General features: G+C 41.5%; 1 protein-coding gene across 1 annotated transcript in view; it reads right to left on the bottom strand.

Moving 5' to 3' along the window:
- Positions 1–26,117, bottom strand: part of LOC126278055 (stress-induced-phosphoprotein 1-like) — a 55,808-nt gene that overhangs the window by 13,807 nt on the left and 15,884 nt on the right. Inside the window, exons 3-7 of the mRNA XM_049977873.1 lie at positions 13,795–14,078; positions 13,522–13,717; positions 6,909–7,035; positions 1,840–1,982; positions 668–845 (exon numbers count right to left, since the gene is read on the bottom strand). Of these exons, the coding sequence (XP_049833830.1) occupies positions 668–845; positions 1,840–1,982; positions 6,909–7,035; positions 13,522–13,717; positions 13,795–14,078 (928 nt within the window). The remainder of the gene's footprint in view (positions 1–667; positions 846–1,839; positions 1,983–6,908; positions 7,036–13,521; positions 13,718–13,794; positions 14,079–26,117) is intronic.

The following is a 26,117-nucleotide window of genomic DNA, read 5'->3' as shown; positions in this document are numbered from 1 at the left end:
GCGAGCTTCGAAGTTATGGCAATGCTTTATTCTGAAGAATTTTCCACAGTGCATCATAAAAAAGTAACTTTATCAGTTGGATTTAACAGTTAACTTAAAATTGAAATAATTTTTCTATTCCTGGTATTTAATATCTTTTCTGGAAAAAAAAAATGCTCAGGAAAAATATCCAAGATTTTATTGGGGTGAACAGTTCCAAAATGTGACCTTTATTTAAAATGCATTTTTCCTCAACAATATTAAACATAGTAAGAAGAATTTGAGTTCCACATTGCATGTATTGAGGAGATAATTCCAAAATATTGCAAAGGCAGCACCAATACCTGGTTGTTATAAAGCTCTTGTGTTATTCTTTGCTTTTGTGCATACCACACTGAATAAACACTTCAGTTTTTGTCAAATCTGTCCGTTAGTTTCCAATCTATGTTCTGCTATACATGAATATATTCATGGTTTTGATTGCAATCTTTATGAGGGATATTCAAATAGAACTGATTAATATTTTGGAAGATAATCTGTGAAAAACTTGTTGATAAGGATTTAAAAATTCACAATCAAAAGCATACGACTGCTGCCATAATAACTAATGTACCTCTATAAGTCATTCTGTATTAACATTAACGCAGATAAACATCTCTTTTAATAATAATGTAACTTTATAACATACCATTTTTGAAGAGTTCATTTCCTTTCTCCTTCTCTTCTTCTGCCTTAGCTGGATCAATGTATGCCTTTCGCTCCACTTCTTTTATCTCTCTCTCTACATTTGAAAGCAAAGCCTTCACCTCAGGGTTCCTGAACTCCGACATGGATTTTTCAAATGCAGTTTTTGCACTGTACAGGTCCTGAAAATGATATCATGAGACAAAGAAAAGAAAAAATTGTTACATTTTGTGTATTTACAAATTGACTGTAGTACATGCAAAGCAAGCAGTATTAATTCCAGCATTAGTTCACAGTTGATGAATGTGACAACACAAAGAAGTATTGTTACTGTAAATCCAGGAATTGGACTTTCTGTGGAACAGCAGCACACAACTACCAGTAGCAAAGTAAGAACAAGGACATACTAATACCAATCCTGTAATAGTAAAGAACTTTTTCTTTATTTCTTCCATCAATATGTTAAACTGCGCTGCAAACAACAACGTCTTCACTTGGAACTTTAATATTTTATCTTTTCACTCTTTCTTTCTAACTGTTTGTGATTTAGTGTCTCTTATGTGATGAGACATCTTGTCTATTTTAGCAACAGTTTACAGAAGTTCTACAATGCTCGAAATTTACACATTTCTTAATTATTTCATCGATCATCTTAAATGAAAGGCCATACTTTACACCAGTTACAGTCAAAGTTGAACTACTCAATGTTTTCTAGTACACGAAATTATTCATATATTTTCACAATCCCAAAACTGTGATCAACTGACTGAAAATACGTAAATGCGCATTTCTTTTGTTAGACAAGACCATGGAGCTTGATGGAAATTTATCGTTACACCCACTGCATTCAGATAAAACATGACAAATCCATGGTCCTGACAACCAGCTTCCTCAACTATGATGTGTGGTTAGTAATCCATCTGCAACCATAATGGGCCATTCAATACACAAAAATTCAAAAAGTAGTTATTGGAAGGTTAACTTCCGTGTGCACTAACCTACTTTCTGCCTAATTAGTAAATCAATACAGCAACTGATACATTAAGAGATCATGGTGTTACCCTTCTTTCTTGATACACGATAAATATGACAGTATTACAGTACAAACTGCCACTATACAATCACTTAACATACCAAGAAAATTCTGAAGTTATCTTTTTACAGAAAATCACTTACCCCAAGTTTTTTGTGGGCATTCCCAATTCTGGTAAAGGCTTTGGCAATCAATTTAAAATCAGCCCTATTTTCTCTCCCAATTTCAATAGCCTTTTCACACTGTTCAATGCACTTTTTATACTCCTTTTGTTCAAAATACACAGCTGCAACAAACAAAATAGTGACCACCAGATCTATGACATATCAAGAGTGGTGTAATTTGAAGAACTGTAACAAGCTTTATTACTTAATTTATCACATAGTTCTAAAAACGTAAACAACTGTTTGGACTTGTTGAATCTGAATAAACACATAGGAACTAAAGCAATATTTTTTGTCCATGCTTCTCTCGGAAAAAAAGTGAGTCTTGTGGTTTAAACACCACAGTGCTCTATTGGGGCATGGGTCCTACTGAAGATGGTATGCTCTTGCCTTCCTCTGACCAGTCATAAGGGGACCTAGAGTTTAATGTGATCTCTAAACCACAGTACAGCTCAGCATTTTGCACATTAAGGAACATTACTGGATATGAAGGATGTAAAATTTGACAAATAAATAAATAAATAAATAAAAAAAAATAAAAAAACATAGACATTGCTAGGAATCAAATTTCATCGTGACCAGTTTTGGGTGTTTTCTCAATCATCTACAGAGGTGCACACTTAAATCTTTTTTCTTTTAATAAAAAAAGTTACAACAACCTAATATTTCTTGAAATCTTGCACTTTTTTTATACCCTTCACTACCAAAATTTATGCAAAATACATTGTAAACAAGCTCAGGCCGCCTTAGCCTAGGGCATGGAGATCAGGACCACCAGGTCAGTGACATTTTGTACCACAATGGTTTTAGTTCCGTAGCCTTTTTATAGTATGTATTACAGTTCTGAAATAGAATGGTTTCGTAATCTGGTATTTGATCCAGACCTAAAAGTGAGTGCTACATCACCCATACAATTCAGCAATGATCCCATCAGGTATACAGAATAGGACCTATTTATCATTAATGTCTCCGAAGCGCATAACCCCACAGGGTGACTACCCTTTTTTGTTATTTGCTGGATGCATGCCAATTTATGTCTTCCACTAGAGTTTTTACTCTTGACAACTCCGTCTAAACTAAACTCTGCCCAAACAGGCCTTGAAGGCCCAATGGTACTGACCGGCCACCATGTCATCCTCTCAGCCCACCGGTGAACTGGATACAGAAATGGAGGAGCATGTGGTCAGCAAGCCACTCTCCCAGTTGTATGTCAGTTTACGATACCAGAGCCACTACTTCTCAGTCAAGCAGCTCCTCCTTTTGCTTCACAAGGGCTGAGTGCACCCAACTTACGGCAGACCATATGGTTACCCATCCTAATGCTAGCCCAGCCCAACAGTGCTTAACTTCGGTGATCTGATGGGAACTGATGTTATCACTGCGGCACGTCTGTTGGCTCCCTATAGTACCAGGGAAGTTATCCCCTTATGTCTTAACATATTTCCTACCATTCTGTTGGCTCCCTATAGTACCAGGGAAGTTATCGCCTGATGTCTTAACATATTTCCTACCATCCTGTCCCTTCTTGTCAATGTTTCCCATATGTTCCTTTCCTCGCCAATTCTCAGAGAACCTACTTGTTCTGCATCCTATCAGTGCATTTAATTTTCAACCTACATCTGTAGAACCGCATCTCAAAAGCTTTGAATTTCTTCTGCTCTGGTTTTCCCAAGTCTCAGAAACTGCTTCCTCAAATTAAGGCCTATGTTTGATACTAGTAGACTTCTCTTCTCCAGGAATGTTATTTTTACCAGTGCTAATCTTGCTCCATCCATTATGGTTTATTTTGCTGCCTACATAGCAGAATTCCTTAACTTCATCTACTTTGTGATCACGAATCCTTTCACTCCATGTTGTTTAAGAGCCCGTAAAAAAAATTGCAGTCTAAGAGGTCAAAACTGCTTTGAGGAAAATGAAGCCAGGGAAAGCCACCGGCCCAGATGACCTTCCAGCAGAGTTATGGTGTTCGCATCATTGGAAGGCAGCCAAATGGTTAATAGAACTCTTCAGTAAGATCACTGACGAGGAACAAAAACCAACTGATCGGCAGCAGAGCATCACTATGCCCATCTTTAAGAAGGGGAATCCCACTGAGTGCACCAACTACCATCCAATTTGACTTCTCTGGCACTTCATGAAAACCTCTGAGCGTGTTCTGGACCAAAGGATCCGTGAGATCACACGGATTTCCAGAAACCAGGCTGGACTTGTGAAGAACTGCGGCACAACTGATGCGGTTCATGCTGCAAGACTGTTAGTCGAGAAACATCATGAGAAAGCCAAGCCACTGCATCTAGCATTCCTGGCCTTTGATCTGGTGGCACACAGTCTCATCTGGCTAGCACTTCGACAAGATGTGCCAGAGCAGCTTATTAACTGGGTACAGTTATTTTATGCACAGCCGAGAAGTTAAGTCTGTACAACCTCAGGACTACCCAAGGACTACCCAAGGACTACCCAAGGACTTCCCCATCACAGTTGGCATCCATCAAGTTTCTTCATTATCACCACTTCTATTCATTCTTGTAATGGACGCCGTGACAGCTGATCTGCACCGGCCATTACCATGGACCCTACTTTATGCTGACGATGTGATGCTGGCAGCAGAAAACAAGCTTGATCTGAAGAACCTAACTGAAGAATGGAGTGACCGGTTGGCACAACACGGTTTGCACATTAATTTGAAAAAACAACCGAAGACATGACATCAGAGAGACATGAAACTGGAAGCATCACACTTAATTGTGAAGATCTGACTCATGTGAGTAAGTACCTAGGTTCCACAATCACCGTTGACGGCCGACTCACCAAAGATGTTAACACCAGAACTCAGCAGCCTGGATGAAGTGGCGAACAACAAGCGGAGTCACTTATGGCCGCAGGATAAAAGCCAATTTAAAATAAAAAATCTATCACACTGTCATCTGACCAGTTGCCTTGTATGGTTGTGAGCGTTGGCCGTCTACAGTTGAGACAACACAACCTAAGTATAATGTAAACGAAGATAAGGTTAACAGCGAGCCTCACTAAGTTAGATCACATTTTTAATGACAGTTTGGTGTTGCATCAATCCAAGACAAGATGTGTGAGAGCAGTCATTGATGGTCTGGGCATGTTTTATGGTCCAGTGATGACTATTGCAAACACTTGAAGTAGTCAGCCATAGATACAAAGGACGACCTAAGCAACATTGGGCTGTATAAAGACCTTAAATGCAATAACATCCACCCAGATGCACCTGTGATAAAGAATGGAGACAACAGACCCATGTAGTGGACCCCTCAGGCACGTGAGACAAATGCTGAAGGCAAAGAGAAGTATATTCTGTACTTATTAGACTATTAATCCTATTCAGGAGATCCTGTTATTCTTCACTTTCACTAAGGACCCCAATGTCACCAGAAAATTTTATCACTGATATCCTTTCACCTTCAATTTTAACCCCATTCTTGAACCTTCTTTCATTTCTGGCATTGCTTCTTCAATGTACAGGGTAGACATTACAGGTGAAAGATTAAATCCCTGTCTTACCTGTATACCCTCTTTAATCTGAACACTCCATTCTTGGTCTTCCATTCTTACTGTTCACTTCTGGCTTTTGTACATACTGCATATTATCCATCTTCCTCTACAACTTAATCCTATTTTCCTCGAATTTCGTGTATTTTGCAGCATTTGACATTGTCCAATGCTTTTTCCAAGTCAACAAATGAACATGTCTTTATTTTTCTTCAGTATTGCTTCTATTATCAACTGCAACATCACAACTGCCTCTGTGGTGTCTTTACCTTTCCTAAAGCTAAACTGATAATCATCTAACAAAGCCTCAATTTTCTTTTTAATTCTCCCATACATTATTCTTGTTGGCAACTTGGATGCATGAGCTGTTAAGCTAATCACATGATAATTCTTGCATTTGTCAGCTCTCTCAATCTTTGGAACTGTGTGGATGTTTTTCCATATGTCAGATGGTATATCAGCAAACTCATACATTCTACATAACAGGAATAATCACTTTGTTGCCACTTCCCCCAATGATTTTAGGAATTCTCATGGAATTTTATCTAACCCTTCTGCCTTCTTTTACCTTAAATCTTCCAAAGCTCATTTAAATTCTGATTCTAATACTGGATCTCCTCTCTCTTCCCTGTCCACTCCTGTCATCAGAGAAGTCTTTCCCCCTCATGGAGGCCTCCGATGTGCTGTTCCCACCTGTCACCTCTCCCCTCTGTTTTTAACAGTGGAATTTCCATTGCACTCTTAATGTTATCACCCTTGCTTTTAATTTCACTGAAGATTGTTTTGACTTCTCTAAATGCTGAGCCAGCCTTCATGTCAATCATTTCTTTTCAATTTCTTCAAATTTTTATGCAGTAAATTCACCTTAGCTCCCCTGCACTTCCTATTTCTTTCATTCCTAAGTGAATTTTACCTCTGTATTCCAGAAGTTTATCAAACATTTTTGTACTACCTTCTTTCATCGAGCAACTGAAGTTTTTCCTTCTGTTACCCATGGTTTCTTTGCAGTACCTCTAACTGAAATTCTCTTTTATTATCTCCTGGCCTTTACCACCTGGAATTATGTACCCAGCCTCTCAATTTATTTCACCTTGTCCCATACATTCTTCAAAGGTCAGGCTGGTGACTTAATAATCTGTTGAAGCAGGACAAATTTAGCTTGCCAAGAAAACCACATCATAATCCACAAACGGGTCCATACATATGAGTAGCCTCAAATATATTTGACAATGCTAAAAAATAAAAACTAACTGTGTAGTTAACTACAAATGACAGATGTAACAGCATTAGTGTCAGTAATGTGTTTCGCTACACTGACAAAAATTAGCATTATTTAAGTATTTAGTAAACAGCGAAGGTTGAGCTACTACTATAACAGAGAAAAAGAAAAATTATGTGCGACATAGTAGGTTACCACAATCAAAGGCAAATAAATGATGACATTCCGTACAGCTATCTAAACTGTAGCAAACTCATCAGTCAACATAGCTAGAATTTCTTCAGAAGTATGTCATAATAGTAATTCATACCTGCTATGTTATTAAGAAAGGTCATATCAGTCGGATCGAGTTCAACTGCTTTGTTATAATGGTTCAAAGCCTCTTCAAACTTTTTCTTCTTGTACGCTTCATTTCCAAGATCTTTTTCTTTCCGTGCCTGCAAGAAAAGGTATATTTATATATCGAACAGAAAATAATATCCACAATTGCAATTTCATCGCCATTATAAATAAAGGTCCACAACTGTAGTCTACTTTGTATTAGGAAAGAGGAAGGTAGATAAGATGTAAGAAAATGAAGTTGTACTTATGAATAATATATTGAAAAAGAGAGATGTACTGCACACATTTTAACAAACACTACATGAAAGCAGGGGAGAAGGCCACAAATGAGAGATGGATTCAAGAGGGCAGTAAAATCTGCAGTATTGACAGTGTATGTCAACTGCACATCGCGCACCACTCACATCTCAGCGGAAGAAGACACACACAAATAGGCTGCCAGCACGACATGCTCTCTGCAGCGCTCAACATCAAGTTACAGGTGGCACTACACACATCCACAGAGGACACTGTCTTTGCTTCTACTGACTGCACACAATCTGACCGTGCATCTTTTTAAGATGCCGCAGACCGAGCTCCACTACCAGAGTATGGAAGACTCACAGTGAGACAATTAGTGTGCACCTAGCAAAATGCTACAAATGCTATACAGACAATTCAGTGACTGATTGTAAGAGAACCAGTGTAAGACAGTCAACCAAGAAATCAAAATTATACAACATACTTTATCTTGTAATTTTAAACATTTTTATTGGCTGAGGTCTAGCAACCATGCATTAACTTAATTATTATTAATTATATTCATTCTTCAGCTTCAACTGTAGGCATTCTTTCATGTGCTAGGTATGTCAATGACATTTTGATCATTTACAAAGGGCCTAATAACTGTATTTATAGACTTTTTAATATGTTCAATGAGTTCTGGCAACTAAAACTACATAATCTCACTCTTACGATAGTAGATGACAAAATTAGCTTCAACATCTTCCATAAAGAAACCACTTCTGATCAAATTATACCATTCACTTCAGTACACCCGCATTCTCATAAGATGGCCTTTTTACAATTAGCTATTCATAGAGCCACCTCTACCCACCTTTCTTCTTAAAATCTCAATTCTGAAATCAGTCTGATTCAAACTATTGTTGTCAAGAAACACAGCCATTATTGCCAGAAATGAGATAAAAATTAACAAGCTATTTTATTTGTTCTCTTGAATCTAAAACACTAAATACTGTAAATACAGAAATATATTAAAAACAAAGATTCCAAGACTTACCAAGCGGGAAAGCGCCGGTAGATAGGCACAATAAATGACACACACACACACACACACACACACACACACACACACACACACACACACACACACAAGCAGACATTTGTAAAGGCAAAGAGTTCGGGCAAATATGTCAGTCGAGGTGGAAGTAAAGAGGCAGAGAAGTTATTGAAAGACAGGTGAGGTTGAGCGGCAGCAACTTGAAATTAGCGGAGGTTGAGGCCTGGCGGATATCGAGAAGAGAGGATATACTGAAGGGCGAGTTAGTTGTTGGGAAGTATCCAGATAACCCGGACGGTGTAACACTGTGCCAAGATGTGCTGGCCGTGCACCAAGGCATGTTTAGCCACAGGGTGATCCTCATTACCAACAAACACTGTCTGCCTGTGGCCATTCATGCGAATGGACAGTTTGTTGCTGGTCATTCCCACATAGAAAGCATCACAGTGTAGGCAGGTCAGTTGGTAAATCATGTGGGTGCTTTTACACGTGGCTCTTCCTTTGATCGTGTACACCTTCCGGGTTACAGGACTGGAGTAGGTGGTGGTGGGAGGGTGCATAGGACAGGTTTTACACCGGCGGCGGTTACAAGGGTAGGAGCCAGAGGGTAGGGGAGGTGGTTTGGGGATTTCATAGGGATGAACCAAGAGGTTACGAAGGTTAGGTGGACGGCGGAAAGACACTCTTGGTGGAGTGGGGAGGATTTCATGAAGGATGGATCTCATTTTGGGGCAGGATTTTAGGAAGTCGTATCCCTGCTGGAGAGCCACATTCAGAGTCTGATCCAGCCCCGGGAAGTATCCTGCCACAAGTGGGGCACTTTTAGGGCTCTTCTGTGAGAGGTTCTGGGTTTGAGGGGATGAAGAAGTGGCTCTGGATATTTGCTTCTGTACCAGGTCGGGAGGGTAGTTGCGGGATGCGAAAGCTGTTTTCAGGTTGTTGGTGTAATGGTTCAGGGATTCAGGACTGGAGCAGATTCGTTTGCCACGAAGGCCTAGGCTGTAGGGAAGGGACCGTTTGATATGGAATGGGTGGCAGCTGTCATAATGGAGGTACTGTTGCTTGTTGGTGGGTTTGATGTGGACGGATGTGTGAAGCTGGCCATTGGACAGATGGAGGTCAACGTCAAGGAAAGTGGCATGGGATTTGGAGTAGGACCAGGTGAATCTGATGGAACCAAAGGAGTTGAGGTTGGAGAGGAAATTCAGGAGTTGTTCTTCACTGTGAGTCCAGATCACGAAGATGTCGTCAATAAATCTGTACCAAACTTTGGGTTGGCAGGCTTGGGTAATCAAGAAGGCTTCCTCTAAGCGACCCATAAATAGGTTGGCATACGAGGGGGCCATCCTGGTACCCATGGCCGTTCCCTTTAATTGTTGGTATGTCTGGCCTTCAAAAGTGAAGAAGTTGTGGGTCAGGATGAAGCTGGCTAAGGTGACGAGGAAAGAGGTTTTAGGTAGGGTGGCAGGTGATCGGCATGAAAGGAAGTGCTCCATTGCAGCGAGGCCCTGGACATGCGGGATATTTGTGTATAGGGAAGTGGCATCAATGGTTACAAGGATGGTTTCCGAGGGTAACAGACTGGGTAAGGATTCCAGGCGTTCAAGAAAGTGGTTGGTGTCTTTGATGAAGGATGGGAGACTGCATGTAATGGGCTGAAGGTGTTTATCTACGTAGGCAGAGATACGTTCTGTGGGGGCTTGGTAACCAGCTACAATGGGGCAGCCGGGATGTTTGGGTTTGTGAATTTTAGGAAGTAGGTAGAAGGTAGGAGTGCGAGGTGTCGGTGGGGTCAGGAGTTTGATGGAGTCAGGTGAAAGGTTTTGTAGGGGGCCTAAGGTTCTGAGGATTCCTTGAAGCTCCGCCTGGACATCAGGAATGGGATTACCTTGGCAAACTTTGTATGTAGAGTTGTCTGAAAGCTGACGCAGTCCCTCAGCCACATAGTCCCGACAATCAAGTACCACGGTCTTGGAACCCTTGTCAGCCGGAAGAATGATGATGTATCGGTCAGCCTTCAGATCACGGATAGCCTGGGCTTCGGCTGTGGTGATGTTGGGAGTAGGATTAAGGTTTTTCAAGAAAGATTGAGAGGCAAGGCTGGAAGTGAGAAATTCCTGGAAGGTTTGGAGAGGGTGATTTTGAGGAAGAGGAGGTGGGTCCCACTGTGATGGAGGGAGGAAGATTAACAATTTCATGATTGTGCCTTTTAGTAATCTCATCAATTATGATTTTTGGAAAGTTTTGTTTCTTTTGTGCCACAATATCATGTAAGCAGTCTTTTTCAAATCTTCTCTGAGATCCATATTTCATCTATCCAATCACTGAATAATGTAATCTTTTTTTTGTTGCTGAAGTTATGTCTTCTTATGAACACTAGAATGACGGAGATATAACAATCACTCACAGCTCTATCAAATATGTCACAAGCGATATCTCATACCACTTCTGAAAAACTACACGTCCCCTTTCCACGATAATCACGCATTTTTTTTGGAAAAAAGGGGGAGTTTGGTACGAAACCATCAGATGTACCTGAAGTGTCGATATTTCCAGCAGATAATGTCACTGTCCCCTTGGGCATTCTAGCACTCCAGTCTATACGTAATGAATGGCTGCCATTAATACAGCTTTCATCTAGCCACACTACTCTTTCAAATGTAAAATCCACTATCCTACACTGAAATCTGCACCACTATACAACACCATCTGAAAAGGAGGGTAAATTACCTATCCTTGACGTCTTGGTCAGGAGAAGGGCTGACGGCACCCTAGGTCATGGGGTGTATCGAAAGACAACACACACTGATCTGTATTTGCACGCAGACAGCTGCCACCACCCTTCACAGAGGAATGGGGTACTTAAAACTCTAGTACATAGGGCGCGCACTATCTCTGACACAGAGAGTCTACCCCAGGAATTGGAACATCTGAGAACTGTGTTTCGAAAAAATGGGTACTCAGAATGGCAGATCCAACGTGCTCTCCGCCCAACCACTGCAGCACAACCTGTTGAGATGGATGAAGTCACGAGGGAGGAGGTAGGCACTGCATTTATTCCATACACAGGCGCACTCTCGGGGAAAATCGCCCGCATTCTGAAGAAACACCGGGTCGGAACTGTGTTTTGTCCTCCGAATAAAACTCGTGCACTGGTGGGGAGCGCCAAAGATGACCTCGGTTTGAGGAAGGCCGGCGTGTACCAGATTCCGTGTCAATGTGGCAAGTCGTATATTGGTCAGACGATGCGTACAGTCGAGGATCGATGCCGTGAACACCAGAGGCACACTCGACTGATGTATCCGAGCAAGTCGGCGGTCGCTGAACATTGTTTGTCGGAAAATCACGCTATGGAGTATGACCGCACGAGGATTCTGGTACAGACGTCGAGATACTGGGACAGCGTTGTTAGAGAGGCCATCGAAATTCGCACCAATGACGACCTCATAAACCGTGACTGTGGCTATAATCTTAGCAAGGCTTGGGAACCAGCGATTGGGTTAATCAAGAGTAAATCGAGCAAACGCATAGTTGTGACGACCACGGCGGACAGAGCCATCACACCGACGTCATCTCAGACGCCGTCGCAATCTGTTCCACCGCGAGACCGTGGCGCGTGGCGCGGACGGCGGAGGGAGCGCGCCGCGGGCGGAGGGTATTTAAATCGGCCGCCGCCGCGACCGAACCCAGTTCCCCCTGAGCAGCCATAGCGTACGGATCTCCGTGCCGGCACGTTCACAGGAGCTCAGTCCGTCAGTTCACCTGATGATGGCGACATGTTTGATCGCCGAAATATTGTGCCCGTTGGACACTATAGACTGGCAGTACACCCGTGGATATTTTGATTTGAAAACCAGTAATATTTTATGAAGACACAATCAAGATAAATAAAAGTTATTCTAAGTTACTGTCGAAGAGAAGAGTTTAGTTGTTCTATGTAGCATTTCTAAAGATAATTCAACCTTTAACTCTCTTCCCACTGAGGTCAAATTTGTGGAGGCTATAATCCATTAGATCAAAGATATTAGATTCTTCAAAACTAAGCTCTAGCAAACAGACACACACAAGTCTTTCCTGTGCTATGGCTTACAGCACTCAGCCAATTAACAGTTTACTTCTGCATGGGACCCAATTAAGCATTGAGGCTTTTCTGTTTGTCTCATCTTCCAGAGAGTTGGAGAGATTACAACAACTGAGGAGTTTGATGTTTCTTTTAGAAAACTTGAAACTATATACAATGTTTTCTTCAATTAACACTGAAGCATGTGTACGATTCCGAGAGCAGTTTAGTACAGTTGAGAAACGTGTTTCAGTGCAGAGTTGACAGAAGGTGTGACACTTGCTGTCTTCTGAAGCTCGATATTTCCCCTACGTGTTACTGACTCAAGGGTTCATATACTGCAAATAATTGTACATATACAAAGTTGGGACATTATCAACAGGCTGTTCTTTTGGTTTTAATCAAAGGAAGCATATGGCACAGAACATCAGCTATTCTTCAATGCTGTTGTTCATGAGGGGCTATCATCTGAAGATTATTTGGTTGGATGTTGATGCTCACAGGTAATACAACTGTCCCATTTCCTACAACTGTCCCACTTCCAGTGCTTTAAGTTAATAACACAAATAATATTAGCAAAGGTGCATACCTAAATAAGCTCAGTCAAACAGTTTAAGCTTGTGCTCCACAGGTTGCTTGCTTGCTGCCAAAACTAATCACACTGCCTGTGCAGAGATTTAGCTGTTAAATGCAAGCAGTTAACCAACCATCGCCATTCTCCCTGACATACAACATTCAATCTGTTTGCTTAATGATGACTGTTTAAGAATTCTCAGAACTTACAATTATAGAGGACTGTGGCACTGATTGGCTTTGTTTCAGGAAATGTGGGTTTGCCTAACAAACTCAATCACTCAAGACAGCCCCCTCCCAAAATGACATTATTCTGAATGAAAAAATGAGCATTAGTTGTGTTTCTGAAGAAAATTCAGATTGAGAGGTATGAGTCAAGTAGACAACAAATAGCCAAGTACAGGGAATCAGAAGTACTGTAAAAAAGTTGAATGTCATCAGGCACAAGCATTTCACAAATAAAAATAGACACAAAATAATTCATAATAATGCTCCAGTCAATGTAACATTATTAATTTTTCAATTGACAATAAATTTTACTCCAGAAGCAGTATATTGAAGGCACATGGCAAAAATATAAACAGAAAAAACACTGAATGTATGATTAATCACAGCTCAAGTTTTTAAAATATTTTACAAGGCAAACCATAATGTACAGAAAAAACTTACTTTTATTTGACTTTCAGAGAGATTTTCATTTGTCTTCTCTTCTTTCGGTTTTGTATTCGATTGTGACTGGTTTTTTGGTGTTTCGGGTTTAGGGGGTATAGGTTCAGTTTCCATTTCTTCATCTCCATGAGGATCAATGTTTAATCCAAGTAAAACACTTAGTGTTGTTAAAATTCGGGTATCATGTAAATGGGTCCTGGAAAAAACAATACAATTACTTCTATGATCTGAATTCGGCAAAATGTAAATAGCACATATAGCACAATGTCTCACCCTAGGCTATTTGGATTATTCTGCAGTTCATTTATCAATTTCACATAATCAGGATCTTCCAAATACGCTCGAGTACGAGGATCACTTCTCAATTTAATAAATAAATCTGGCATCCTAAATGGGTTTGCCATCCCCTTCTCAGCAAACTGCTGAGCTTTTACATCTTCCAAGTCTTTCTTTAACTGGGCATTGTCAGGTTCTTTCTTCAGACCCTCTTCGTATGCTTTAACAGACTCAGCTAGACGGCCCAGATATGCTAAAGCAGATCCTTTCCTGCTGTAACCCTGAAACAAAAGATTAGATTTTATCGCAAAAATTCACCACCAATATAAATCTGATACTTGAAACTTTACTGAAGGAAACTGAATTTCTGGAGTGTATATGACATTGCAGGCTTATCTGCCAGAATTAAAGTTAAAATTATCGCAGATCAGGCAAATGGACAAAAATACATTTTTTCCTCATTGGGCACTTTCGTACAGCCCCTTGCAATTATTCAGTAAGTAGCAGGTACTTGTGTTTTGGTAAGTGTCATGTCTTCATGTTACTGACAATTTACAGAATAAATTTCTTCCATTTTCAAGTGAGAAAGCATTACCAAAACATCATGTAACAAACATGCATAAAAAAAATAAAATTACAAAGGACTATGCACACACAGTGCTTGTGCCCAGTATGAAGCAGATGATTGTGTCATGTGGAGGCAACCTATGGGAGATTGGAATGGCGATGCCAATAATAGGCTCTTCACCTCATGAGGCCTATAGGCATATGTTGGAAAATACAAAGAGACAACCCTTCCTTCACTTTCTGTGTGTGCCTGATATTGATGGCGTTGTTATCAATATGTACAATAATTTTTCACCCATTCATTATGTTGAAATAGTTATTAACGATTTTATCTGAGATATCCATTCTTAGTTGTGGCAACAGACAAATCAGTAAGACAGCTCTAGGTCTACATTAGTTTAGAAATTTACAGTCTGGCTTTCATTTGGCACAACTAATGAATGTGAGTACAAAAATCTTGGTTGTGGTAATATAGATATTTTGCAGTGTTGCCTAAGGCAATGATTTTGTGTGAATGTTATGGGTACACAAGCTGAAAAATGTTTGCTAAAGATAACTATAAGCTATTTTAATTGATTTCCTATTTATCACAGTAAATTACATACTATACATCAACAACGTTTCCTTGCATGCACATTTCCACTGAACAATATTGTCGAAACACTAAAAACTAGTACTTTTTTACATGATCCCACAAAACCATTATCAATGTATAAAAAGATACTCAAAATCAGTTATACTTTGCTATCTTACCTCCCACGATAATTTAAAGCACTCATTCCCAATGCTCTTTGGGGTATGAGCTTAGGCAGTCACCTCACAAAATTTTGCCCATGTGTATGATTTAACACATAATTTCAGCAACATAATGTTTTCATGGTAATCACTATTCTTTTTAGAGACGAGTTCTTCTGGGACTGTTGAAGAGGAGGAGGAGGAGGAGGAGGAGGAAAAAGTGCTGTTGTGACTAACTGAGTGTCAAGTGATTAGGAAAAATGCAAATTAGGAACAACAAAACTTCTGGTTGGTGAAACCAGTCGTGTCTTACTAAATGACTAGGGACAGTCATCCAAAATGGGAGCAAAAAATATCGACTGCTAACAGGCCCTCCAAGGTGAGTACTATTAAACAGTAATTTTGTGCAACACCGTTGAAGTTCTCCCTAGGCAACTCAATAAAACTATCTAACACTATTGCTCAACAAAAATGCGCAACACTTAGCTTCATTTGAAATTTAAGACAGTCAAAATGCTGCTGTGTGGTAACTGCTCTGCTCTACTTTTAAGCGGAAGGGAAAATGGTGGATGAATAATTGGTATAAGGAGCATCCAAAATTCACTCGCGATAAGCAAAGGACTGAGGATGAATGAAATAAATGATCATGAGATTTTCTTCACCTTGAAAGATACCACACTTGATAAATCACAGAAAACTGTCCAGAAAACTGAGGGCCCACTTGACGATCCCGAAGTGTCGATGTCAGTGGTTACCTTAATTGTTCATCATAGTGATGAGGACATGACAATATGATCCTAATGTAACGATGCTCCAACACTGTCATATGGAAGACGACTGACAAGATCTACATCTAGGATGATATAGTCAGCTCCCACATGAACTTCTGAAACAGAGGGTTGCATTTTGTCCAGGAGAGGGAGCAACACCATGAGCTGTGCAATGTGCAATAACAGTTAGCATCACTAATTGGTGAGATCTGCACCACACTATCCAATGACAATAATCACCACTCCACACTGCATGCAGTGCAGCTTAGGTCAGTATTATAGGCAAGGAAGACTAGGTAGATGAAGATGAGAAGTGAGAAATGAGAATGTGATAAGAATTTGACAGAGCATTCAAATACTTAAAACCAAAAAGGTCTTTAATAGGTGACATTCTTTCAGAACTACTGAGATCCTTCGGTGAGCTGGCTATGACAAAACTACTCTACCTGGTATGCAAGATATGAGAGACAGATGAAATACCCACAGACTTAAAAAAGAATGTAATATTTCCAGTTACAAAAAGGTAGGTGCTAACTAGTTGCATATTACCAAACTAACAGATTAATAAGTCATGGTGCAAAATACTGACACAAATTATTCATGGGAGAATGTAAAATCTGATATAAAAGTCGACCCTGTTGAAGATCAGTTTGCATTCTAGAGAAATGCAAAACCATGAGAAGCAATACTGACCAAATGACTTATCTTCACAAAAAGATTGAAGAAAGGCAATCTACATTTATAACATATTTAAATTCAGCTAAAGATTTTGACAATGCTGATCTGAATAAACTATGAAATTATGAAGGTGATAAGGGAGCAAAATATTATCCACAAATCAACAACTTTTACAGAAACCGAATTTCAATTATAAAGAGTCAAAGGCCATGGGAAAAACGCAGTAGTTGAGAATGACAATGAGCAAGTACAATATTCTACGGACTATAAAACACTACCGACTGTAAGACACGTCTTAATTTTTACGCAATTTTTATAAGAAATAACATTTACCATTTTTATTAGCAGATTGCAAAGCAAGACTAAAAAAATTCTCAGTTTATAAAACCGAATTGATCTTTAAAATCCCTGAAAATCTTCATCTGAACCTCCTTCCACCTCCTCCTCTTTGTTGTCCTCTTCATATATAAGATGGTCTTGACAGCCATCAAGAGCTTTACTTATGCTGCACTCCTTGAAAGAGTTAACAATAACATTTTCTCTCACTCTAGAGCACAACTATTATATCCCATGACACACTTGTTTGATTGCAGGTCATTTTAAAGCTCCCTTTAGTGTAAATTCATGTTGGTTTCATCCAACATCCATTTGTTCCATTCCTCTTTCACATATGGTTTATTTATGGAGACATCAAGAGATTGCAATTGTTAAGTAAGCCCTCCCAGAATAACAGCAAGCTCAAGACTTCTCTATCTCAATTTCTCTTCCTCAAATTTTTTTGAAATGACTGCTAAACTGATCTAGCACAAGAAGAGAACTCTTCTTCAGTAAAGTACCTTTCCTTCTTTCTCACACTCCGTTACTCATTCATAATTTCATACCAGCCTCATCCATTCAACCCTTGTCATGTAAGTGACTAACAACACTTGACAGTATTTCAGAAAGTTTTGGCATTTTTCGTGTGTTTGAAAACGATCATTGGATTAAGTTTAATATAATCAGCACATTCATGAAAGGACAACAGTATAGGGGAATTTTTGAAGTCCACTTGTTTTAATAGTTGCAGTTTCAGCACTTTTCATGACAGTTCTGTTACATCAAAATGTCAGAGGCATTTCACACGTATTCATTATTTAATTTTTGTATTAATTCAAATGCCATTTTGACGGTGTCCTTGAGTCCATTTCAATTCATCACATTCTAGTTTTGGCCATTTTGCATCCAATACACTATCTGCATATTTAGACTTCATTGTTTTCATTTTCTTCTTCACTAGCCTGCCAATCGCAAATGTTTTTCTTCTTTTCTTTTTTCTTCTGTTGGCAGAGGACCGAAATGCCACTCAGCTAATCTGTTACCATGTTGTTCTGCATATACTATTGCTTTCAATTTATAGTCCACATCATATGATTACCTTTTATTTTTTTCCATTACAAAACTAGCTGCTAACAAAAATATTGTACTCATACTAATAACACAAACTTTCAATTCATGTTGACTGGCACCGTAGACTGCAATGACGCAGTATAGCCTGGACAGTGTTCTGGATTTGAGATGTGGCAGGGTGAGAGGGAGACAACGTTAGCAAGCTTGTGAATCCCCGCAACTCATATTCATAGCACTGGCACACTGCTGTTGCCAGCTCCAATGTTGGCAGATTGAGAGACATTTTCTGCGGCATTGAATCTGTGGTCATTTTTCAAACAGTGGGAATTTTAAATCAAAGACTTGACATTTATGTATTAATTTTTAGTGAAAGACACACCTGCATATTGCAGGCAATTTTTCGAACAAAAAAGTGTGTCTTATAGTTTGTAAAATGCGATAGTAAAGGAAGCCAAGGAGAAATTTAGATACAGAATAAAGGTTCAGGGAGAAGAAATAAAAGTTTCGATGTTGGCCAATGACATTGCAATGTGAACATCAATAAAAATAAAACAAGAGTAATGGAGTGTAACTGAATGAAAATTGTACGATTCTGAAGGAATCTGAGTATAGATTGAATAAATAATGAAGGAGTGCTGAACTGAATTGCATTAAAAAAAATTAATGGCACAACTTGATTAAAAGAAGGGATCAGCTAGTAAAACATCCTGAGGCATGAAGATATTATCAATTTGGTAGCTCAGGGAAGTTTGGGGGTAAAAAGTGTACACACACACACACACACACACACACACACACACACACACACACACACACACACACACACAGAGAGAGAGAGAGAGAGAGAGAGAGAGAGAGAGAGAGAGACACACACACAGACAACAGACAGAGACAGACAGACACACAGACAGAGACACAGACAGACAGACAGACACACACACACACACACACACACACACACACACACACACACACACACACACACACACACACACAGAGAGAGAGAGAGAGAGAGAGAGAGAGAGAGAGAGAGAGAGAGAGAGAGAGAGAGAGAGAGGGGGGGGGGGGGGGTAGGTGTGTAAATATTTCCTTTCTTCTCATTCCACAATTTGTATTCCACCCAAAATATTACAAGATTTCCATTACTAGCACATAATGTTCAAAAATTTGTTCCAGATTCAGGATCACTATTAGATCACATACAAAAATTTACAGAAGTACTGTAATGTTTGCCACACATTCCACTCACAGCGTAACGATAACTGACTTCATTTTTTTCCACAAATGGGCAGTTCAACACATCAACTGATTCTGATTGTGATACAGTATGAGGAAAAAGAATGGGAAAGAAATAGTGTAGTCAGAAACTGATTATTAATAGCACAGAAAAATGCGCATAGGTCCTGTTACAAACAAATTAGTCAAAATGTTATTACCGAAATTTGTAGCTTGTTAAACAAAGAAATTTTCACCGTCAGACACACATTCATCATACAAAAGCTCCTCAAAATAGATATGATCAATGGAAGACACACAGACCACATCTCTGAATTTCACATCCAAGGGCAAAGATACAAGTCTGCTCAAAGTTCTGTATACATCCATTAAGTGCTCCCCCCCCCCCCCCTCTCTCAGCCTGTCTGTCCCTCCCCCCTCCCCCTCCTCGAGTGGTGTGTAACACAGAATGTGGGTGGGGAAGTTAAAGGCTGGGAGACAGAAAAGAGGCAGCAAGGGAAGGGGATATGAGTATGGCACAGGTAGTTCCACTGTTGTAGAAGTTGGGGAAGAGTTGCATGTGACAGGTGACTGTGTTGGAGAGCATTGAAGGCAAAACTTTTAAGACTCGTAGTTTTTGTTTATTGTGTTGCACAAACTGGCATTTATGCTGTTATTATTATTATTATTACATCCTATGTTTTTAATCTCCTTGTCACGTCAAATTCAAATTTGTTGGTTACTGTTTTTGAACCTATGTTCACACTGTGAACTGTCATCAAGTTGTAAAACAGAAAGGGTTGTGAAAAGTCCACATTGATACATTTCATATATTTACCTTTATGGTCTGTTGTACACGCAGCCACATGAAGAAATACTCAACACTGTGCTTCAAATTAGTTGTACATAAATCTGAGTATGTATGTGTATGTGGATGACAGGTGCCCAACGGTGAGGTCATCAGCGTCCTTACACTTATAAAAAGAAACGAATGTGGAGATGAACTGAAAGTGTCGTACACGCATGAACTCAAAATGACCACACAGTCACTCCGTATCACATGCACTCGCACATAACTAGAATCAATCACGAGGGAAGAGAGCTAATCAAGAAGTAAAAACACAGAGACAACAAAACACCGAAGAACTAAAAGAGAAGCACAGGGAAATTTGACTAGCTAAATACTTACAAAAATCTACGATAAGCCAGCCACCCTTTAACACATTAAGAACATCTCCAAGAAATCTTCTAAAAAACATTGGACAATTCACAAAACTTTAAAATGCTAACCACATTCATTTGATCATTATATAAAATAGAAAGCACATTCGCCGGCAAATCCGGCACGATCTGCTCGTCAGCATATAAAATGCAATCCTATAAAATGTGTTGCACCGTGATCTGCATGCCACAAGCACCACACATTGGAGAGTCCTCTCACCAGAGCTCTTATGTCATAGAGTTGTGGCCCATGTGAGGACAAGTAAGAAGAGCCTCGTCCCACCTTGTGAGCTTGATGACAAGGAGCTTGGTATCAGTCACTGCCAGCCACTTGTCTTCCCATCGACACATGACTTTGTTCCTCGACAGCGAGCTGATAGCATGCAGGGGGATAGCACAACCAAATACCAGAGGGTCGCAAATTGCCTCCTCAGTTGCTCGATCCACCCTTTCATTCCCTGCAGTTCCAATGTTCCCAGGTACCCAGCAGAAAGACACTTCCTTCCCCAGTCGTCGTAGTTGTAGGAGGGCATGCTGGATATTCTGGGTTACTGTATCTGCTGAGTACAAACGTTCGAGAGACTAAAGGGTGCTCAGAGAACCTGAGCAGATGAGAAACCTAACACTGGGAGAACGTCTCATCTGCTCCAAGGTACCATACAATTCTGCATTGAAGATGGTAAATTCTGGAGGCCGTCTGACCTTGATGATATGACCCGCGAAAACGAGAGAGCAACCAACAGAGTCCCCCTGCTTAGACCCATCTGTAAGAACAACTACATGGTCGTGGTACTCAGATAAAATATCAGAGAATATCACATTACAAATGGAAGCAGGAGTGCTCTCTCTCTCGTACTGCACCAAATCTAAAATCACTCTGGGCCTCTCCAGTAACCAGGGCAGCAGGCAGTTAAAACCCTTGATTTGGGGTCATACTGATTCCACACCGAGTGACTCCAGCAAACACTGCACACGAATCCCACATGGCATCATGGCTCGTGGACAGTTGGAAAAAAGGTGTTACAGAGGTAGACGAGCAACAGCATAGTGTGCGGGTGAAGTTGGAGCTGCAAGGAACTTACACGCGTGAGCACCATGAGATGCTGGCGCCAAATGGTAAGTGGCAGTTCCCTCACCTCAGCACAGATACTAGATATGGGACTGGCCCGATAAGCACCCGTCGCCAACCGAATCCCCTCAAGGGTGGACAGTGTCAATGATATGCAAGTAAGATGGCCTCGTTGACCCATACAACGTGCAACTATAGTCCAGCCACGAATGCACAAAAGCCCAATAAAACTTAAGGACACACACCCCGTCCACTCCAAGACCTGTGGTTAAGGCACTTCATGATATTCAGTGGCTTCAGGTCTCACAGGTGTGGTAACCACGACAATCAGGAGGCAAAGATGCAGCCCAGAAACTGCACTGTCTCCCTAGATTGTAGGATGGCGTCTCCCATATTCAAGACAGGCAAATTAAGAAGACGACGAGAACAATTAAAAAGAACACATGCACGCTTATCTGCAGAAAACTGAAAATCCACGTTTGCAGGCTCACTCCTCTAACTGCTGCACTGTGAAGTGCAACTTTTGCCTTCCCCCCCCCCCCCCCCCCCACTCCAACACTGGTGGAAGAACAGAAAACAGCAAAATCTTCTATAAATATGAAGCACACTAGATCGCGTGTTATATGAAGCACTGTACAGAACTTCTTACCGGAGATGTGATACTTACTGTTGACGACTGGCAAAGAGGGTAACACTTAAAACGCAACCCTGAGGAACACCGTTCTCCTGCACAACTTGGGTCCTACAAAACCGCTGAGACACAAAAGACTGTATGAAGATGATGAGGCGGTAACGAAACCCCCACTGATGCCGATACAGTGATGCTTACAGAGGAAAGCTTGCTGAATAGCTGTCTCTAGGAGGTGCAGAGTGTCGACAGTGAACCGAAATCCACACAGAGTGGCTAAGGAGTTGCCTGGTCTCTAACAACCAGACCAGAAGATAGTTAACCATTTGCTCCAGGGTCTTTCCTACAAAGCTTGATAAAGCGATACCCTGTTAACTACTGGGACATGTGCAATCCTTTCCAGGTTTGAGGAGAGGGATCAGAAATGCTTCCTCCACAAGTAGGGGAAGTTGCCTGTCTGCCATATTAGATTAAAACATTCGAGGAGGGTTCCCTTTGATGCCACTGGTAAATGTCGAAGCATGCAGTACCGGATTTGGTCGCGACCAGGGGCAGTGTCACAAATCTCAGTCACGGCCAATTCGTGCTCCCACATGGAGAATTGGAAGTTTTTAGGCCTAAGAACTGTTGGCCAGAAGTCCAACTTTTCCCTCTCTATAGTCGCACAACAGCGAAGAAACACCAGATCCTGGCTTGTATTGGCAGTTAGTCTGTGCAAAATGTTTGACCAGCATCTGAGAAATGTCTCTGGGTGTTGCTCCGAGGCACCTGTTTCAGCACTGCTGCTATCGGTAAATGGGCTGTATTTACCAGTAACCCTCCGGATGGCTTCACATACTTTATACAAGAAGTGGAAGGATTGATGGAGTCCAGGAAAGCTTGTCATAATCTTTTCTTACTCTCCTTAACGACGTGTTGAGCCTTGGCCGTCTTGACTCTAAAGGTCCTAAGGTTATCTGCAGTCGTTCAGCATTTAAAATTTGGAAGAGCTGCACCCCTTTTCCAGATCTCGGAATGACACCCATCTGTCCACCGAGGTCCTGGCCATTTCCTAAGATGAGCTGAGGACTGCGGGATGGAGGAGTCAGCAGCACGAAGGATCACTTGTGTGATGTGGTCCACCTATCCTTGGATATTGCAGTGTTCGAACACAGCCAGCTGGCTGAAACTCATCCAGTTAGCCCTGCTGACCATCCATTTTGGGGGCTTAATGTCAGGTGGTGAGCCATTTAGTAGGTGAAGGCAGTTTGGGAGGTGATCACTGGAAGGAAGGTCATCAATGACCTCCCACTGAACACAGTCTGTGAGGGTGGGAGGGGGATGTATGTATGTATGGAGGGGATGGGATGGAGGGGGGGCAGAGAGAGAGAGAAAGAGAGAAAGAGAGAGAGAGAGAGAGAGAAAGAGAAAGAGAAAGAGAGAGAGAGAGAGAGAGAGAGAGGAGAGAGAGAGAGAGAGAGAGAGAGAGAGAGAGAGAGAGAAAGAGAGAAAGAGAGAAAGAGAGAGAGAAAGAGAGAAAGAGAGGTTCGGGGGGGGGGGGGGGGGGGGGTTGATGGCTGATAATGACCTAGCAGCAGTAGAGAAATGTGTGCGGGTACCTGTGTTGAGGACGCACAGCTTGTGAGATGTCACGAGACCCTCCAAAACCTGTCCCCGAGAGCAAGTATTGGTCAAACCCTACAGGACATGATGGGCATTGAAGTCTTCCAGAAGGAGGAATGGTCGCGGAAGTTGTGCGGTAAGATCCATGAGAGCCTCAGAGTCTAGCACATCTTCTGGAGGTACATACAGTGAGCAAACAGTGATCCTTCGACACACTTGAATTTGAACTGCACTTGGTTGCAGGTCAGTAGCCAATGGGAGAACAGAGGAGTGGTGCGTATTAGTGACAAACACTGAGACACCTCCCTCGGCCCTTTCCTCTGATAGATCATCTTTGCAGTACATAGGGTATATCCCTGTAACACAGGCACCTGTATCTTTAAAATGTGTTTCTTGTAAACAAAAGCACAAGGGACATGCCTGTGCTAGGAGTTTCAGTTCCTCCACCCGAGTCCTGAACCCATTCACGTTCCACTGTAGTATGGAAGCCCTGTCATCGGTGTGGTTTTAATTTACCCCTATTCTTGCACTGGGGAGGAGAAGCACTTGATGAATGAGGGGAAGTGGAGGAGCTGCCTGGAACCAAAGCCTCTAATTCCTTGATAATCTCATCAGTCAGATCAGTCTGACTGTGCTCAGGACAACTTTTGACCTGAATGTTGTGAGCTTTTCACTGCACCTTGTCCCTTCAGGGATGAGGGGGGGGGGGGGGGGGGGAGGGACGATGAGAAGCACTCTGCTTTTCTTGTACCTTCTGGATGCTTACTGCTGAAATGTTACTGGTCTTTCCTGGTGCAGCTGCCTGAATTGCTTTGTCCTTACTCTTCTTCCCTTTGCAAGTACAGGTGCAAGTACAGGTGCAAGTACAGGTGCAAGTACAGGTGCAAGTACAGGTGCAAGTACAGGTGCAAGTACAGGTGCAAGTACAGGTGCAAGTACAGGTGCAAGTACAGGTGCAAGTACAGGTGCAAGTACAGGTGCAAGTACAGGTGCAAGTACAGGTGCAAGTACAGGTGCAAGTACAGGTGCAAGTACAGGTGCAAGTACAGGTGCAAGTACAGGTGCAAGTACAGGTGCAAGTACAGGTGCAAGTACAGGTGCAAGTACAGGTGCAAGTACAGGTGCAAGTACAGGTGCAAGTACAGGTGCAAGTACAGGTGCAAGTACAGGTGCAAGTACAGGTGCAAGTACAGGTGCAAGTACAGGTGCAAGTACAGGTGCTTGTGGTGGATACAGGCACACTAAGCATTGTCTGTCAAAGCATCCGCCTTGGAACTAGGTTTCTGCACCATGGAAGAATATGGGATGACAAAGACAGAGGGTTTTATCACCTTATATTTTTTTGCTTCAGCATCTCCTGTATTTTGCATTCTTCAGCAAAAACAGGCAGTCTCAGCTCCAGACTGGGTGGTTCACAGAGTAGTTGATGCAGATCGCTAGAGACGGGCAGTCAGTACCAGTGTCATGAGCGGCTTTTCTGCAGTTCCCGCACATTGCTTCACCTACACAACTCACGGTTGTATGGCCGCAATGCTGGGATTTATAGCATTGCATAGTGTTTGGAATGTAAGGCCGAACATTAAGTCAAAGGAACCCCGCCATAAGATGTTCACGCGGTGTCTGAGAACTGAATGTGACAGTCTTTTCAGTTGCTCCGTTATTCCTCAGAGTTCATTGCTCCACTTCAACTATTCCCGGGATGCCGATTCTTGCTTTAGTTCTGCTATTTCAATGATATCTTGGCAGGTGACAATGCCCTTACTGGAGTTGAGAGAGGTGCATCTATACAATCACATCATAGTCACCAAGTTTCTGTGATTTCTTAAGGTCTACCTGCTTTGACTTGCTAGTTTCGACCAACAATGAGCCAATGCACGATTGTTTTATAGATTTTAATGTTCCAGAAGTGACTTCCAATTCCTTATGAACATAGAAGGGGGGACACTTTTTCAAATGCCCCTCCTTCCTCTTCATCACCAGAAAAACATTGTTATTCATGACTCCATGAGCCCCTTTACTGCAATCCAAAGTATTCTTATACCAGGAGGATGAATGGGTGTGAATATCCTTTCCACTGGGAGCAGAAGCTGATTTCGAGGGTTCCATCTCGGTCCCATGAGCAGCTAGTGAAATTAAGGGTCCACTCAGACTGAGCCCTACGTGCCTGAGTAAGCTTTATACAACTGAGGTTGTACACTAATGATTGTTCCACCTTGACAGCCATGCAACCCATCAGCACACAGTACACCTTGAGATTAAGGTTTCTTTTTTCTTTTAATAGAGGTTTATCCCACCCTTGCGATCTGTGCAGTCAAGCCAAGATCCCCGTTCCCTGAGACACACAATGGTCCACTGCCGCACGGTGGTCACTGAAGCATGCCCAGAGCTTACCGTGACGGGGGACTGGCGGTGCTTACCAGTCCCCAGCTCAGGAACCCCGTGGTCACCA

Source organism: Schistocerca gregaria, chromosome 6 (genome assembly GCF_023897955.1).
Source record: "Schistocerca gregaria isolate iqSchGreg1 chromosome 6, iqSchGreg1.2, whole genome shotgun sequence".
Classification (NCBI taxonomy): Eukaryota; Metazoa; Arthropoda; class Insecta; order Orthoptera; family Acrididae; genus Schistocerca; species Schistocerca gregaria.
The sequence above is the reverse complement of the archived record's forward strand: the minus strand, read 5'-3'. Positions and strand labels throughout refer to the sequence as shown.